The sequence below is a fragment of the Mobula hypostoma genome, chromosome 24, assembly GCF_963921235.1.
Source record: "Mobula hypostoma chromosome 24, sMobHyp1.1, whole genome shotgun sequence".
NCBI lineage: Eukaryota > Metazoa > Chordata > Chondrichthyes > Myliobatiformes > Myliobatidae > Mobula > Mobula hypostoma.
Genome location: NC_086120.1, coordinates 402648 through 417036, shown reverse-complemented (window position 1 = coordinate 417036; position 14389 = coordinate 402648). Strand labels below are relative to the sequence as shown.

The 14389-nt window shown below is 44.4% G+C and overlaps 1 protein-coding gene across 4 annotated transcripts in view; it reads right to left on the bottom strand.

The window, feature by feature from the left end:
• Positions 1 to 3429: 3429 nt before the first annotated feature.
• The window catches only part of LOC134337621 (cystinosin-like), a 170638-nt gene continuing 159678 nt past the window's right edge, over positions 3430 to 14389 (bottom strand). For 3 of the 4 annotated variants that reach the window (XM_063032799.1, XM_063032797.1, XM_063032798.1), the window contains 3 exons: positions 13819 to 13989; positions 12191 to 12308; positions 3431 to 6126 (listed from right to left, as the gene is read on the bottom strand). In XM_063032799.1, coding sequence (XP_062888869.1) covers positions 5981 to 6126; positions 12191 to 12308; positions 13819 to 13989 — 435 coding nt within the window. In that variant the 3' untranslated portion in view covers positions 3431 to 5980. Of the gene's footprint in view, positions 6127 to 12190; positions 12309 to 13818; positions 13990 to 14389 lie in introns of all 4 variants that reach the window. The other variant, XM_063032800.1, reaches the window with a different exon arrangement.

Genomic DNA, 14389 nt, shown 5'->3' with positions numbered 1-14389 from the left:
GTTTCAGGCTGCTTTTGAGGAAGTGCGTTGCTGCATTGGGCCGGATACCGAGATTAGTCAAGGGATGGTGTGGTTCACCCAGTCAAAGCCAATTGTGTTGCAGCCCAGGAAGTAGCGAGAGTGACAGGGATGCCCAAATTTCCTGGAATGCCTGAGGGTGAAGCCCTCTTAGTGGACACTCTGGAAGACCACGTGGAGGAGTCGGGATTTCCTTCTGGGGGTACTGGTGAGGCCAGAGGCTCTCGGTTGTACAGGCGAGCAGGATGGCAGTGATTGTCAGGAATGCTGCAAAGCAGGGGATGCGCATCTGTTCCTAGTGACGGTAATGTCTAGCATCCCGCTGAGACAAGCCAGGGAGAAACCCTCTGTAAAGGGGAGCAAATTGACCGCTGAGTCATTCAACTTCGGGGACTCCCGGTACCTGCGGCTTGGAAGAGGAGGTAGGTAGAGAAGATGTTGAAGCTGGAAAGTGTCTTTTTCCACTGATGAGTTTGATGTAGGTTGTTCCAAGAGCACTCGCCACACCATCTGAGTGACCGAGGACACCCCGTTCAGAGAAAGCTCGCGGCGACTGGCCCCTGGAGAGGTGGAGGATGTCAACATATTTGTGTAAGTTGAAGGAAGCTGGGATCATCTGCAACAGTAATGGCCAGAAAGAAAAATGGGAAGCTGTCTGAGTGGTGCAAAGTAGTTCAGTGTGCTGGACTTGAGGAGTGGATATTACCAGATCCCCATGAGTGAGGCTGACAAAGAGAAAATAGCATTTGTATGTGCCCTGGGATTCTTCCAATTCGAAAGGATGCCCCAGGGCATATAGGGAGCCCTTGCAAACTTCCAGCGGGTCATAGAGAAAACAGTGGGGGTTATGAACATGCTTGAGGTATTGGTATATCTGGATGACCTCATAGTGTTTGGGTCCACTTTGAAAGAACATGAAGCGGGGCTACTGAAGGTACTGGGCCAGCTGAAAACTGAAGGGTTAAAACTTTCCTGGACAAGTGCCAGTTCTGCAAGACATCTGTTAGCTATGTTGGCCACATAGTCTCATGGGATGGAGTAGGCACAGATCCGTCTGAGATAGAGGCGGTGACCACCTGGCCGAGGTCCCAGACTGTGAATGATATACGCTCATTCCTCAGGTTCTGTGGTTACTATTGGAGGTTTGTGAGGGGCTAGACGAAAGTGAGTCACCGGTTGAATCACCTTCTATGTGGTTAACCTCCCTTAGGGAAGAAAGAGAGGAAGGTAAATAGTATCTTAGCCCTTCGGAGCCCTTTGGATTGAGGTGGGATGCAAACTATGAAGAGGCCTTTCAGTTGTTGAGGAAGATGCTGATGCAGGCTCCCGTGCTAGCTTTCGCATACCCCCGATTGCCGTATGTACTGCATTCGGATGCCAGCAGAGAGGGCTTAGGGGGTGTCCTATATCAGAATCAGGGCACTGGGTTGAGACCTGTTGTGTTTGTCAGCCAGAGTCTGTCACCCTCTGAGTAAAACTATCGCACGCACAAGTTACAGTTTCTGGCGTTGAAATCGGTTGTGGTGGATAAGTTGAGTGGCTACCTCTGTGGTGCCAAGTTTGAGGTGAGGACGGATAACAATCCCCTAACTTACATCCTGACTTCGGCAAAATTGGATGCCACAGGCCATCCCATTGTCTGCCTATGATTTCACCCTGAAGTACCAGCCGGGAAGCGAAAACATTGATGCTGATGCTTTGTTGTCCTGATGTGCACATGAAGGGCTGAACAGGGACGAAGAGTTGGAGAGTGTTCCTGCTCCGGGGGTGAAAGCCATGAGTCAGTTTGCCGTCACAGTGAAGGCGGACGGAAAGCAAGGACAAGATCGAGCGGTAGATCAATTGGGAGCTTCTGATGGTGCATTCCACAAGCTTACTGTAACCTGACTGCTCTGAAGACAAACCAGTTACTGGAATTGAGTTCTGGGAAAGTGGCAGCTGCTCTGCAAGATGACCTGGATATCAGTACCATTTGGTCAGCGGTCGAAATGGCTTAGGCAGAGAAGATGAAATATGCTGGGGTGCCTCCATTACTGAGAGAATGCCCATGTTGGAGTTGAGGAACCAGATCCTATACCAGGTTACGTCACCTCAGCATTCCCAGCTGGTTCTGCCTGAGAAGTATCGGAGGATTGTGTTGAAGTCATTTCATGATGATTGTGGACATTTTGGGGTTGAAAAGACCTATGGATTGCTGAGAGACCAGTTCTACTGGCCCCAAATGAAGCCAGAGGTTGAATACTGCAAGTCGCCTATGAGGGCCTTGTCCCACTTGCAGAGTGGACCTGGCCAAGGCCCCAGACTGTGAGTGATTCGCCATCGTTCCTCGGGTTCTGTGGTTACTATCGGAGGTTTGTGAGGGGCTACGCGAAAGTGAGCCACCAGTTGAATCAGCTTCTATGTGGTTACCCTCCCTTGGGGAAAGAAGGGAGGAGCTTCCTGGACCTGGTGTGTATGGATTTCCTGTCAATAGAGCCAGATGCCAGCAACATGGCACATGTCTTGGTTATCCCGATCACTACACCAGATATGCGCAGGCTTTCCCAACCAAGGACCAGAGTGCACCTCGGGTGGCAAAAGTGTTAGGGGAGAAGTATTTCATTTATTATGACCTCCCCAGGCGATATGTAGTGCTCAGGAATGGGATTCAAGAGCAGACTCATCCTGGAGTTACTGGAGGACTACTCCTTATCACCTGCAGGCTCCCACATGCTTCTTTGAAGCTCGCTACTCTCCCTCGACACAATTCTGTGGCTCATCTGGAAGTGCGTGCAAAATATGCAGACCATCTCCGCTCACTTCTTTTAAACTGTCTCCTTAATGCAATCCAATGTCCTCTCTGGAGCTGTGGCGCGTGAAACAACCCCGGTCATTTGTTTTAAACTCTCTCCCTCTCGGCAATTGAATGTCTGTTCAGGAACTGTGGCACATGAAATGTGCCAATTGCCCCCTGCTCCATTCTTTTAAACTCGCGATCCCTCTACGCAAACTAATGTCTCAAGAAGTGTTTTAAACCTTTTCTTTTCTTCCTCTACACAATCCAATGCCTGCGCAGGAACTGTGGCGCATACAATTACCCCAATGCCACCCTCCGTGGTGTTCTCTGCCAGCCCTTTTCTATGAGTACGTAATATTAATGTGGTTAATTGAGCCGAATGTCCCTCTGGACTGTAGCAGTGACGGTGTTCAGCCATCCTCAGCATCTGGTTTATTCCACACTCCACCATTAGCATCATTTGGACATTTGAGTTACAAAGTGACAGAGAAGAAAATATAGACATTATTTGGGTGTCCAATGACTAATGAAATGACTGGAAAGATAGTTGGGGACTTTGTCACTACAGTGATAATATGGGTGTGGTGAAGAACTGGAACACAACAAAATGAAGGCAAGTTTCCTTTTTGGAAAATATTTAATAAATTTCATTTGATAAATTGTGAACATTGCTAGCATTTACAAATAATTCATGAATGTTATTATTTTAAGTCAGCAAAATAAAGTGATTTCAGTGAGCCAAAGACATATTCGAAATGTAAACCCAATTCAGCAGAGAAATAAAGCAGCCTCACTGCCCGCCTTCCAAGACTGAGGGAATTTCACAATAATTCTCTGGTATCACTCTTTAAAGCAATAAAAACATCCACATACAAGTGGAATTATGTGAGCAATAAATTCCCCCCCCCTTTCTAAAAGATAATTAAAGGGACATACTGATGATTACGAAGTAAATTGTGAGGCCTGATCTTCAAAGCAGTCATAGAGTCCATTCTCACGTACGGATGCGAGACATGGACACTCACCAAGACTATGCGAAAGCTATGATTGCTATACACGAATGCTCCAGATGGCTCTTGATGTGAGTTGCCAACAGCACATGACGAACGTCAAGCTCTATGACAACCTACCGATGCTCACCACTAAAATCGAGGAGAGAAGACTGCAACTAGTGGGGCACTGTCTACGCCACCCTGAGCTACCTGCCAGCCTAGTCATCATATGGGAGCCCAAGCACGGGAGGATGAGCCCTGGACGCCCTCCCAAGACTATGGTCAACACGCTCCTAGAAGACAGCGACGGCTAATGTAGAGAACTGAACACACTGATGAGGGAGAGGGAGAAGTGGAGAGTCCGTCATTGTGCCCGATGCCAGCCCCCTAGGCCTGAGTTGACGTAGTAGTAGTATTTATTTGGCCCATCTCCCAAACCCCAAAAACAAATTAGACCCATATTTGTAAATCTTTAATACAAACATGATAGACTGGAAAGAGGAACAGGGTTAATGATCATTCTGCAGATGTGCAAAAAGTTCTAAATTAAACAGCAGACCATGGGGAGGTGAGAGCATAGGATAGCAAACATAGACAGGTGCAAAATGAGGAAGACTGAAGGACATAATTGGTAATGGGTGTAAATAAGCCAAAGATAGATCTGAGTGAGCTATAGCAGAATTGCTGAACTTGTATCAAGTCTAGAAGACTAATGTGCCTTTTTGAATGATGAGGTATTGTTTTTGGAGCTTAGCTTGAATTTCATCAGACTCTAAAGGCTGGGTAGGACTGGAGATATGATCAATAGATGTTCAGAATCACAAAATGATCACAAGGTGGTCACCCCAGCACCTAATCGCCTCTGATCTGGGCTGACATTTATGTGCCGGGCAGCACCTAATTAATTAGCTTGTTTATTTCGGCTTTTTTCTTAAAGATGTGTTGGGTGCGTCCTGGCTACTGTTGCATTCTCCGCGGCAATGTATCGGTGCACAGCCTGGGGGTTGGGGTGGTAGGACACTGGGGTGTCATCTCATCGTTGTCTGCTTCCATCAGGGCAGGCAGGTCATCTTCTTCTATCTCGAAACTCTTAATTATGTCTAGTTTTACACCAAGTGTAACAGCCTTATGAGCTCTTTCAGGCTTTTCAGATACCTTAGAACTCATCTTGCTAATGGCTGCTCACAGGCATGTGTTTAAGCAATGCTGGCTGGAATGCAGTTCTGGGCGAGGAGCTTGGCTGCTCGGGGCGCGCGCTGCTTTTCTCGTAACAGTGAAAACACCTTCTGTTAGCAAAAACAGGTAACTAATATAGGTCTTTCATAACAGTGAGGCTTCGTAAAGCGAACGTTCGAAAAGCGGGGGACACCTGTACTAACCTATCTTAATTAAAGGTTCTCCCAGTTTGGTACCAAAGTCCAGAGTAAGTTTTAGTAAGTAAATCTTCCATTTTAACACCCAAGCTTTACAGAATGCCTGCTGCTACACCACACTGATCCCAGGGGAAAACCTTTGTTGGCTGATGTCAATATAAATAACTATATATATACTGCTTCTAAAAGAAAATTTGAGTCTAAGAGGAAGTCTCTGGATACATTAATGATTGATGATTTAGTTTAAAAATAACCACGTTCCTTGGTTTTACTGCATGATGGGTGCAACTGCAACCATCTAACAGCAGGTCTTGAAGTTGAAGACTGCCCAATGAATGCTAGTTGGAGTGAACCCAACTAGTGAGGTAAAGCTACTCATCTTCTGTAACACACCTCATGCCTGCTAAACCTTTATGGTAAAGTTTATGCCTGCCACTTCCATTTCAGCTTTTCCACAGGTAATTTCCAATAATATCAACTTTCCTCCATTTATTTTAATGCCTACAGTCTTCTACTGCCTTATACCTTCCTTTTTGCTCTGACCCTTTTTGTTCCTTTCAATTCTGTTTAGATCTAATGTTTCCTGATGAAAAGTCATTGATTAATATCTCCAGATTTCCCTCCACAGATGCTGTTAACTCCTAACCTGCTGAGTGTGGGCATGTTATGTTGGTGCTGGAATGTGTGGCGACTTGCAGGCTGCCCCCAGCACATCCTTAAATTGCGTTGGTTGTGACAGATTTCAATGTACATGTGATAAATAAATCTGAATTTGACCTGAATGTTTTTTTTTGTTTTTGGTGTGTGTAGCAGGAACAGCCTCAGTCATCCTCATTCATTCGACTGTAGTGGTGACCTTTAACTCTGTACAAACAGTAATGCTGTACAATGAAGAGAATATCAAACAAAACTGAGAATACTCCAAGGCCAAACTTGGTTGGATCTCCAAAAATCAGCAACCATTCATCTGTAATAAAAATAAAACATTTGCTCACTGAACAGCTGTTTCACTACAATCCAAACAAGTTCAATTTGAATCAATCAGTCTTTCAAACGATCCACATTTCACTCTAGAAGAACTTCTACTGACACAAGCGTTGTGCTGCCACACCAACCTTGAACTACAAGGAAGCAAATTTACCCACAACAGACTTCACCAGATATTGTGCACTTTACTTAAAATAAACCTTTATCATTACAAATTAACACCAACTTCATTCTGTGTTAATGCTCAGATTCAGTTGATGGCACCTGAACCCAGACTTTCTGTATAATTAGCTCACTAATATATAGTGTTACTGAAGGAATCCAGAGTATAGTACTGAAAGTGCCAAGAAAAATCTGAGCTAATGTTCCATTTTTTGCACGAGAAGGTGGAAGGATAATGTTTTATTTACAACTTCCATAGTGAGGATTTGTTGAGAGTATCTGCATAAAAACTCAGGATTTAACTGTTGAACGGCAGATTTTGATATTGTACCCTGCACAAGATCCATGGTGTTCTACAGAGAGCTCTTTAACTTCCACCATAGGCTTCTCTGAAAAGATGATGTAGGCACAATGGGAATATGTGTGAGTGATATCCAGGGGCGTCTGTGTGCTCCTGAACTATTTACAGAGCATGGTCTGTAGTCATCTGGGTTAAGCTGAAAATGGCCCTGCAGAGATAAAGGCACTGAGGTCCAGAGCAATACCTGGTGAAGGGTGTTTGAAATGTGAGAAAAGCTGGCCTGCACTGAGGTAGACTTGATGGCCAAGTGTACATTTTTTAACTTCACAGAAGATTTACCAGGATGTTGTGTGGACTTGGGATGGGGGGCAGTTACAAGTAGAGCTTCTGTAGTCTGGGAACATACTTGGAATGTAAGAGATTGAGGGATGGTCTTTTAGAGGTATTTCAGATCATAACAGGCATAAACAAGATGAAGGCACATAATGTTTTTCCCAGGAGGAGGGTGCTGAAAGTGAGACAGCATAGGTTTAAGATCAGATGCAGGAGATTTAAAAGGAACATCACGAGCAGCTTCTTCATAGATGGCTTGTAATTGGAATGAGCCGTAAAGATAGTGGTTGAGACAGGCACATCAGCAACGTTTAAAATCCATTCAGGTAGGGTAACAGAGATGTAGAGGGCCATGGGCCAAATGAAGGTAGGTGGTACTAGCTCATTGTGCAACAGAATTAGTACGGATAAATTGGGCAAAAGGGCTTATTTTTGTGCTGTAAGACTTAATGTCTCTAATGTGGAAGCTTTGGAGAAGATGCAGAAGAATGATACCAGGATGCTGCCTAGATTAGAGATCATGTGGTATTAGGAGAAGTTGAACAAACTTCAGCCATTTCACTGGATTGGTGGAGGCCAAGATGAGACCTCATATAAGTTCTAAGATTACAAGCAGCGCAGATAGAGTAAAGAGCCAGTATTTCTTTACTCAGGGTCGAAATGTCAAATGTTAAGAAGGTCTTGGTCCAAAATGTCAGCCGTTAATAAACTTAACAGATGCTGCTTGATGTACATTTTGTGTGTGTTTCTCAAGATTTCCAGCATCTGTAGAATCTCCTGTTTATGATAATGCTACAGAGAATGTATTTAAGGTGAGAGGCATAAGCTCAAAGGAGTTGTGCGGGCCAAGTTTTTTTTTACACAGTAGTGGGTTCCTGGAATGTACTTCCAAGGGTGCCAGTGGTGGGGCAAATATACAGACATTTAAAATGCTCTTGGATAGACATGTGAAAGTGCAGACAATGGAGAGATACTGTTTAATTAGGCAGAAGGGACGAGTTTAATTAGGGATTTAATTACTAGTTTGATTAGCTTGACACAACATTGTGGGCCAAAGGAACTCTTCCTGTGTTGTACTGTTTTATATTCGGTATGGAACATGGATATTCATGGGAAGGCCAGCACTTCCAGATCTCCTAGAATTTGCCAAGGACATGGTGGTGAGCCACCACCTTCTACTGCTGGGGACACAAGGTTTAGATGGCAATGCCTGAGTCCAGCCTGAGCTTTGTAGTAGCTGTAATGCAACTAGTAACCCTTTGGTATACTAGCTTCCTTGAATTTAAAAGTATATTAGTAGGTTTTTATGTTACTTTATTATATACATTCATTTAGCTGTCCTTGGACACAGGATCTCCATGTTCACATAGAACATAGAAAAGCACAGCACAGTACAGGCCCTTCAGCCCACAATGTTGTGCTGACCCACAAACCCTGCCTAATATATAACCTCCCACCTTAAATATACCTGTTTCTCTTAAATTTCACTAGTGTATCTGCCTCCACCACTGACACAGGCAGTGCATTCCACGCACCAACCACTCTCTGAGTAAAAAATCTTCCTCTAATATCCCCCTTGAACTTGCCACCCCTTACCTTAAAGCCATGTCCTCTTGTATTGAGCAGTGGTGCCCTGGGAAAGAGGCGCTGGCTGTCCACTCTATCTATTCCTCTTATTATCTTGTATACCTCTATCATGTCTTCTCTCATCCTCCTTCTCTCCAAAGAGTAAAGCCCTAGCTCCCTTAATCTCTGTTCATAATGCATACTCTCTAAACCAGGCAGCATCCTGGTAAATCTCCTCTGTACCCTTTCCAATGCTTCCACATCCTTCCTATTGTGAGGCAACCAGAACTGGACACAGTACTCCAAGCGTGGCCTAACCAGAGTTTTATACAGCTGCATCATTACCTCGCGACTCTTAAACTCTAGCCCTCGACTTATGAAAGCTAACACCTCATAAGCTTTCTTAACTACCCTATCTACCTGTGAGGCAACTTTCAGGGATCTGTGGACATGTACCCCCAGATCCCTCTACCAAGTATCCTGCCATTTACTTTGTACTCTGCCTTGGAGTTTGTCCTTCCAAAGTGTACCACCTCACACTTCTCCGGGTTGAACTCCATCTGCCACTTCTCAGCCCACTTCTGCATCCTATCAATGTCTCTCTAAAATCTTCGACGATCCTCTACACGATCCACAACACCACCAACCTTTCTGCCGTCTGCAAACTTGCCAACCCACCCTTCTACCCCAACATCCAGGTCGTTAATAAAAATCACGAAAAGTAGAGGTCCCAGAACCAATCCTTGTGGGACACCACTAGTCACAATCCTCCAATCTGAATGTACTCCCTCCACCACCACCCTCTGCCTTCTGCAGGCAAGCCAATTCTGAATCCACCTGGCTAAACTTCCCTGGATCCCATGCCTTCTGACTTTCTGAATAAGCCTACCGTGTGGAACCTTGTCAAATGCCTTACTAAAATACATATAGATCACATCCACTGCACTACCCTCATCTATATGCCCGGTCACCTCCTCAAAGAACTCTATCGGGCTTGTTAGACACGATCTGCCCTTCACAAAGCCATGCTGACTGTCCCTGATCAGACCATGATTCTCTAAATGCCCATAGATCCTATCTCTAAGAATCTTTTCCAACAGCTTTCCCACCACAGACGTAAGGCTCACTGGTCTATAATTACCCGGACTATCCCTACTACCTTTTTTGAACAAGGTGACAACATTCGCCTCCCTCCAATTCTCCGGTACCATTCCCGTGGACAACGAGGACATAAAGATCCTAGCCAGAGGCTCGGCAAACTCTTCCCTCGCCTCGTGGAGCAGCCTGGGGAATATTCCGTCAGGCCCCGGGAACTTACCCGTCCTATTTTATTTTAACAACTCCAACACCTCTTCTGCCTTAATATCAACATGCTCCAGAACATCAACCTTACTCATATCGTCCTCAAGTTCGCTCTCTTTGGTGAATACCGAAGAAAAGTATCCATTGAGGACCTCGCTCACTTCCACAGCCTCCAGGCACATCTTCCCACCTTTATCTCTAATCGGTCCTACCTTCACTCCTGTCATCCTTTTGTTCTTCACATAATTGAAGAATGTCTTGTGGTTTTCCTTTACCCTACTCGCCAAGGCCTTCTCATGCCCCCTTATTGCTCTCCTCAGCCCCTTCTTAAGCTCCTTTCTTGCTACCCTATGTTCCTCAATAGACCCATCTGATCCTTGCTTCCTAAACCTCATGTATGCTGCCTTCTTCCACCTGACTAGATTTTCCACCTCACTTGTTCCTTCACCCTACCATTCTTTATCTTCCTCAGCAGGACAAATTTATCCCTAACATCCCGCAAGAGATCTCTAAACATCGACCACATGTCCATAGTACATTTCCCTGCAAAAACATCATTCCAATTCGCACTCGCAAGTTCTAGCCTTATAGCCTCATAATTTGCCTTTCCCCAATTAAAAATTTTCCTGTCCTCTCTGATTCTATCCTTTTCCATGATAAAGCTAAAAGGCCAGGGAGCGGTTGTCACTGTCCCCCAGATGCTCACCCACTGAGAGATCTGTGACCTGACCCAGTTCGTTACCTAATACTAGATCTAGTATGGCATTCCCCCTAGTCAGCCTGTCAACATACTGTGACAGCAATCTGTCCTGGACACACTTAACAAACTCTGCCCCGTCTAAACCCTTGGAACTAATCAGGTGCCAATCAATATTAGGGAAGTTAAAGTCACCCATGATAACAACCCTTTTATTTTTGCACCTTTCCAAAATCTGCCTCCCAATCTGCTCCTCAGTATCTCTGCTGCTACCAGGGGGCTATAGAATACCCCCAATAGAGTAACTGCTCCCTTCCTGTTCCTGACTTACACCCAGACTGACTTAAAAGAGGATCCTGCTGCATTACCCACCCTTTCTGTAGCTGTAATAGTATCCCTGACCAGTAATGCCACCCCTCCTCCCCTTCTCCTGCCTTCTCTATCCCTCTTAAAGCATTGAAATCCAAGAATATTGAGAATCCATTCCTGCCCTGGTGCCAGCCAAGTCTCTGTAATGGCCACTACATCATAATTCCATGTATGTATCCAAGCTCTCAGTTCATCACCTTTGTTCCTGATGCTTCTTGCAATGAAGTACATGCCCTTTAGCCCTTCTACCTTACTATCTTTACACCTTTTATTCTGCTTCTCTTTCCTCAAGGCCTCCCTATATGTTAGATCTGGTTTTACTCCATGCACTTCTTTCACTGCTCTATCGCTCTAGGTCCCATCCCCCTCGCAAATTAGTTTAAACCCTCCCAAACCATGCTAGCAAACCTACCTGCAAGGATATTGCTCCCCCTCGAGTTCAGGTGCAACCCATCCAATCTGTACAGGTCCCACCTTCCCCAGAAGAGATCCCAGTGAAAGATGGTCAATAAAGCCTGACCTGAGCAGCACTGCCCTGATCCTAATGCTTATCACTCATTTATGGGACCTGGGCAGTGCTGCTAAGGTCAGGCTTTGTTGACCATCTTTCATGGGCCCTCAGCAGGTCTGCAGTCCTTCAGATGAAGTTGCACCACATGGGGAGGGAAGTCTAGGAACTAAATCCAGAGACAATAAAGGATCAGTGATACATTATCAAGTCAGGATGGAGCACAACCCAGAGAGGAACCTGCAGGTGTTGATGCTTCTAAGCACATGCCTCCCTTGTAGCAGAGGCTGTGGGGACATGTGAGAAGAACGGCAATGCTAAGACTATTCCCCTTAAAGCAGAAATGTCCTAGAGAATATCTCGTGGATAGGCAAGTAAGCAGTGTTCCGTTGAGAGGAGGGTTGGTAACCAAAGGGCACTGACTGACTAACATGCCTGGCAGAAAAAGATCAATATGTTTTTCTTTAAATATTACGAGTTGTTGTGGGTGTGAAGGCACCCAATGCAACATTAAATTGCAGTACACAATACAGTATATATAGAAATGATATAAAGCCTAATAGGCTGCCTGAATGAAAAGACCAGGATTTGAATGTGAGCCCATTGTCCACACGTGCAGGGACTGAACAGCAGCACTATACAGAAATAACTGCAGGGTAGCTTCCCTCTGTGGCTGGGAGCACAGAGGACACAGACACCAGCAAAGCATAGAACCCTTGGAATTTCAGGGCCTTTGATCCTACCACTCACTGAAACTTAACCTTCCCCACGTAAGTATATCATTTCCCAAGGAAGGGTGCCATTACCGTTATTGTAGGACTGCAGGAACATCTGGACAATGCTGAAGCTGCCTCCAGTAAGATCTAACAGCACGTTGCCAATGGACCAACCATCTGTGCTGTTCCTTCGATAATTCATTAGGGCCTACAGTAGACAATGAAACACAAAGGACACAATAAACACAGACCCCCATTAGCACTGCCAGCACCTGGCAGTAAGCCTTTGGCTTGCATTACAGCTTGATGCCAGGGATGCCAACCCTTTGTTTTCCTTAAGGGAAATCAGCAGAAACACTACTGTAAAGAGACCAAGTGATTTTATAGATAACATGCACTCCATGGGACCTCTTGTGTCAACCAGTGAGGATACCGGGAGGAGAAGCTATTCTCTCTTTCTACATCTCTGCTGAGGGATTACATAGAATGCAAATGTGGAATGAGGGCGCAGCAGTAGGAAGAGGGGAATGCCTAGACCTAACACTATAGCTGCCTTACATGCGGCGAGTTAGTCATTTCCAATCTCCCAGTTCTGTATATTGGAATTAAGTCTCTCTCCCCCAACACTTCTTAATTTTGTCCCTCAATCGAAGTTTCAAAAGCAGTAACTTCACCAGAGGTTAATATTGACATCACCAAGTGTTGGCATTCTGGCCATTTATACAGAATGGGGAATATCAAATGCTGAGCAACAATCAATTTCAAAGTACAAAGTAAATTTTATTATCAAAGTACTTTTGTGTCACCACATACAACCCTGAGATTAATTTTTCTGCAGGCATACTCAGCAAATCTATAAAATAGTAACCATAACAGGATAAATGAAAAATCAGAGTGCAGAAGACAACAAACTGTGCAAATGCAAATGTAAATAAATATCAAAAATAATGAGAACGTGAAATAACAAGATAAAGAGTCCTTAAAGTGAGATTATTCGTTGTGGGAACATCTCAATGGATAGGCAGGTGAGTGTAATTATCCCCTTTGTTTAAAAGCCTGATGGCTGAGGGGTAGTAACTGTTCTTGAACCTGGCGGTGCAAGTCCTGAGGCTCCTGTACCTTCTATCTGGTGGCAGCATCAAGAGGACGGCCTGGGGGTGGAAGATCTCTGACGATGGGTGCTGCTTTCCAACAACAGTGTTTCATGTAGATGTGGTCAGTGTTTGGGGGGGGGGGCTTTCCCTGTGATGTACTGGCCCAAATCCACCACCTTATGTAAGATTTTCCACATTGGAATTTCCATACCAGGCTGTGAAGCAGACAGTCGATTCACTCTCCACTACACATCTATAGAAGTTTATCAGAGTTTTGGTGACGTGCCAGATCTCCGAAGACTAAGGAAGTAGAGAGGCTGCTGTCCTCAGCATAACTGGTGATTAAATGAATCACTCACACATTAGATTTCCCTGCTCATTTTGTTGCACGAATAAAAACCAGCAACATACTCACACTGTACCCTGTGACATGCTGGCTCATCAAAGAAAAATACGGACCCAGGAGTAATGTGTCTACTCTTAGACACGGTGGTGTAATTACATATGCCATTCATGTACTTTTACAATGTAAATAACAAAAAATGCTTTATCAAACAATATAGTGTAGTTACAACATAACTCAAATATTACTGAAATATTAAATGCACAACAATCACTACTTACCTGAGGGATATATTTGATCAGTGTGATCACAAGTTTGATGTAAGAGAAATAGTAGAGATATTGTAGCCATGTGATTTTGCCAGCGATGGTCACAAACAGGGTGATAAAACCAAACAGCCAGATAGCTGCTAGAAGTAAAGTGGCAAACTTCGATACTTTCTGCTGTCCTCTCTGTGGCATATGAATGCAAGACAGAATGTCAAAACACAGCATTACCTCAAAGATGTTGAACAAAAATTCTCAAATGGCAAAAGCATTATTTGAATGATTATTTGATGCTGTATTTGAATGAAGCCAGGCTCAGTCTATAGGAGCCTCTGGGATGGATGAGACAGAAGTCTGCAGATCATAAGGTGACAATATTAAGTAATCCTTTCACCATGCAGTGGGAAGTTAAAAAGGAATTTTAAATGCCACGTAAATTTGCAAACATAAGGCATAAGGCAGTGATAGATTAAAACGGCATAGTTAGATAGAATAACTTAGCTACAACAGCACAAAGTTAGGGCAAATGAATGGTTTCAGGACTGGTGGAAAAAAGATAATGACAACATTTTATTTTTGTAAATTA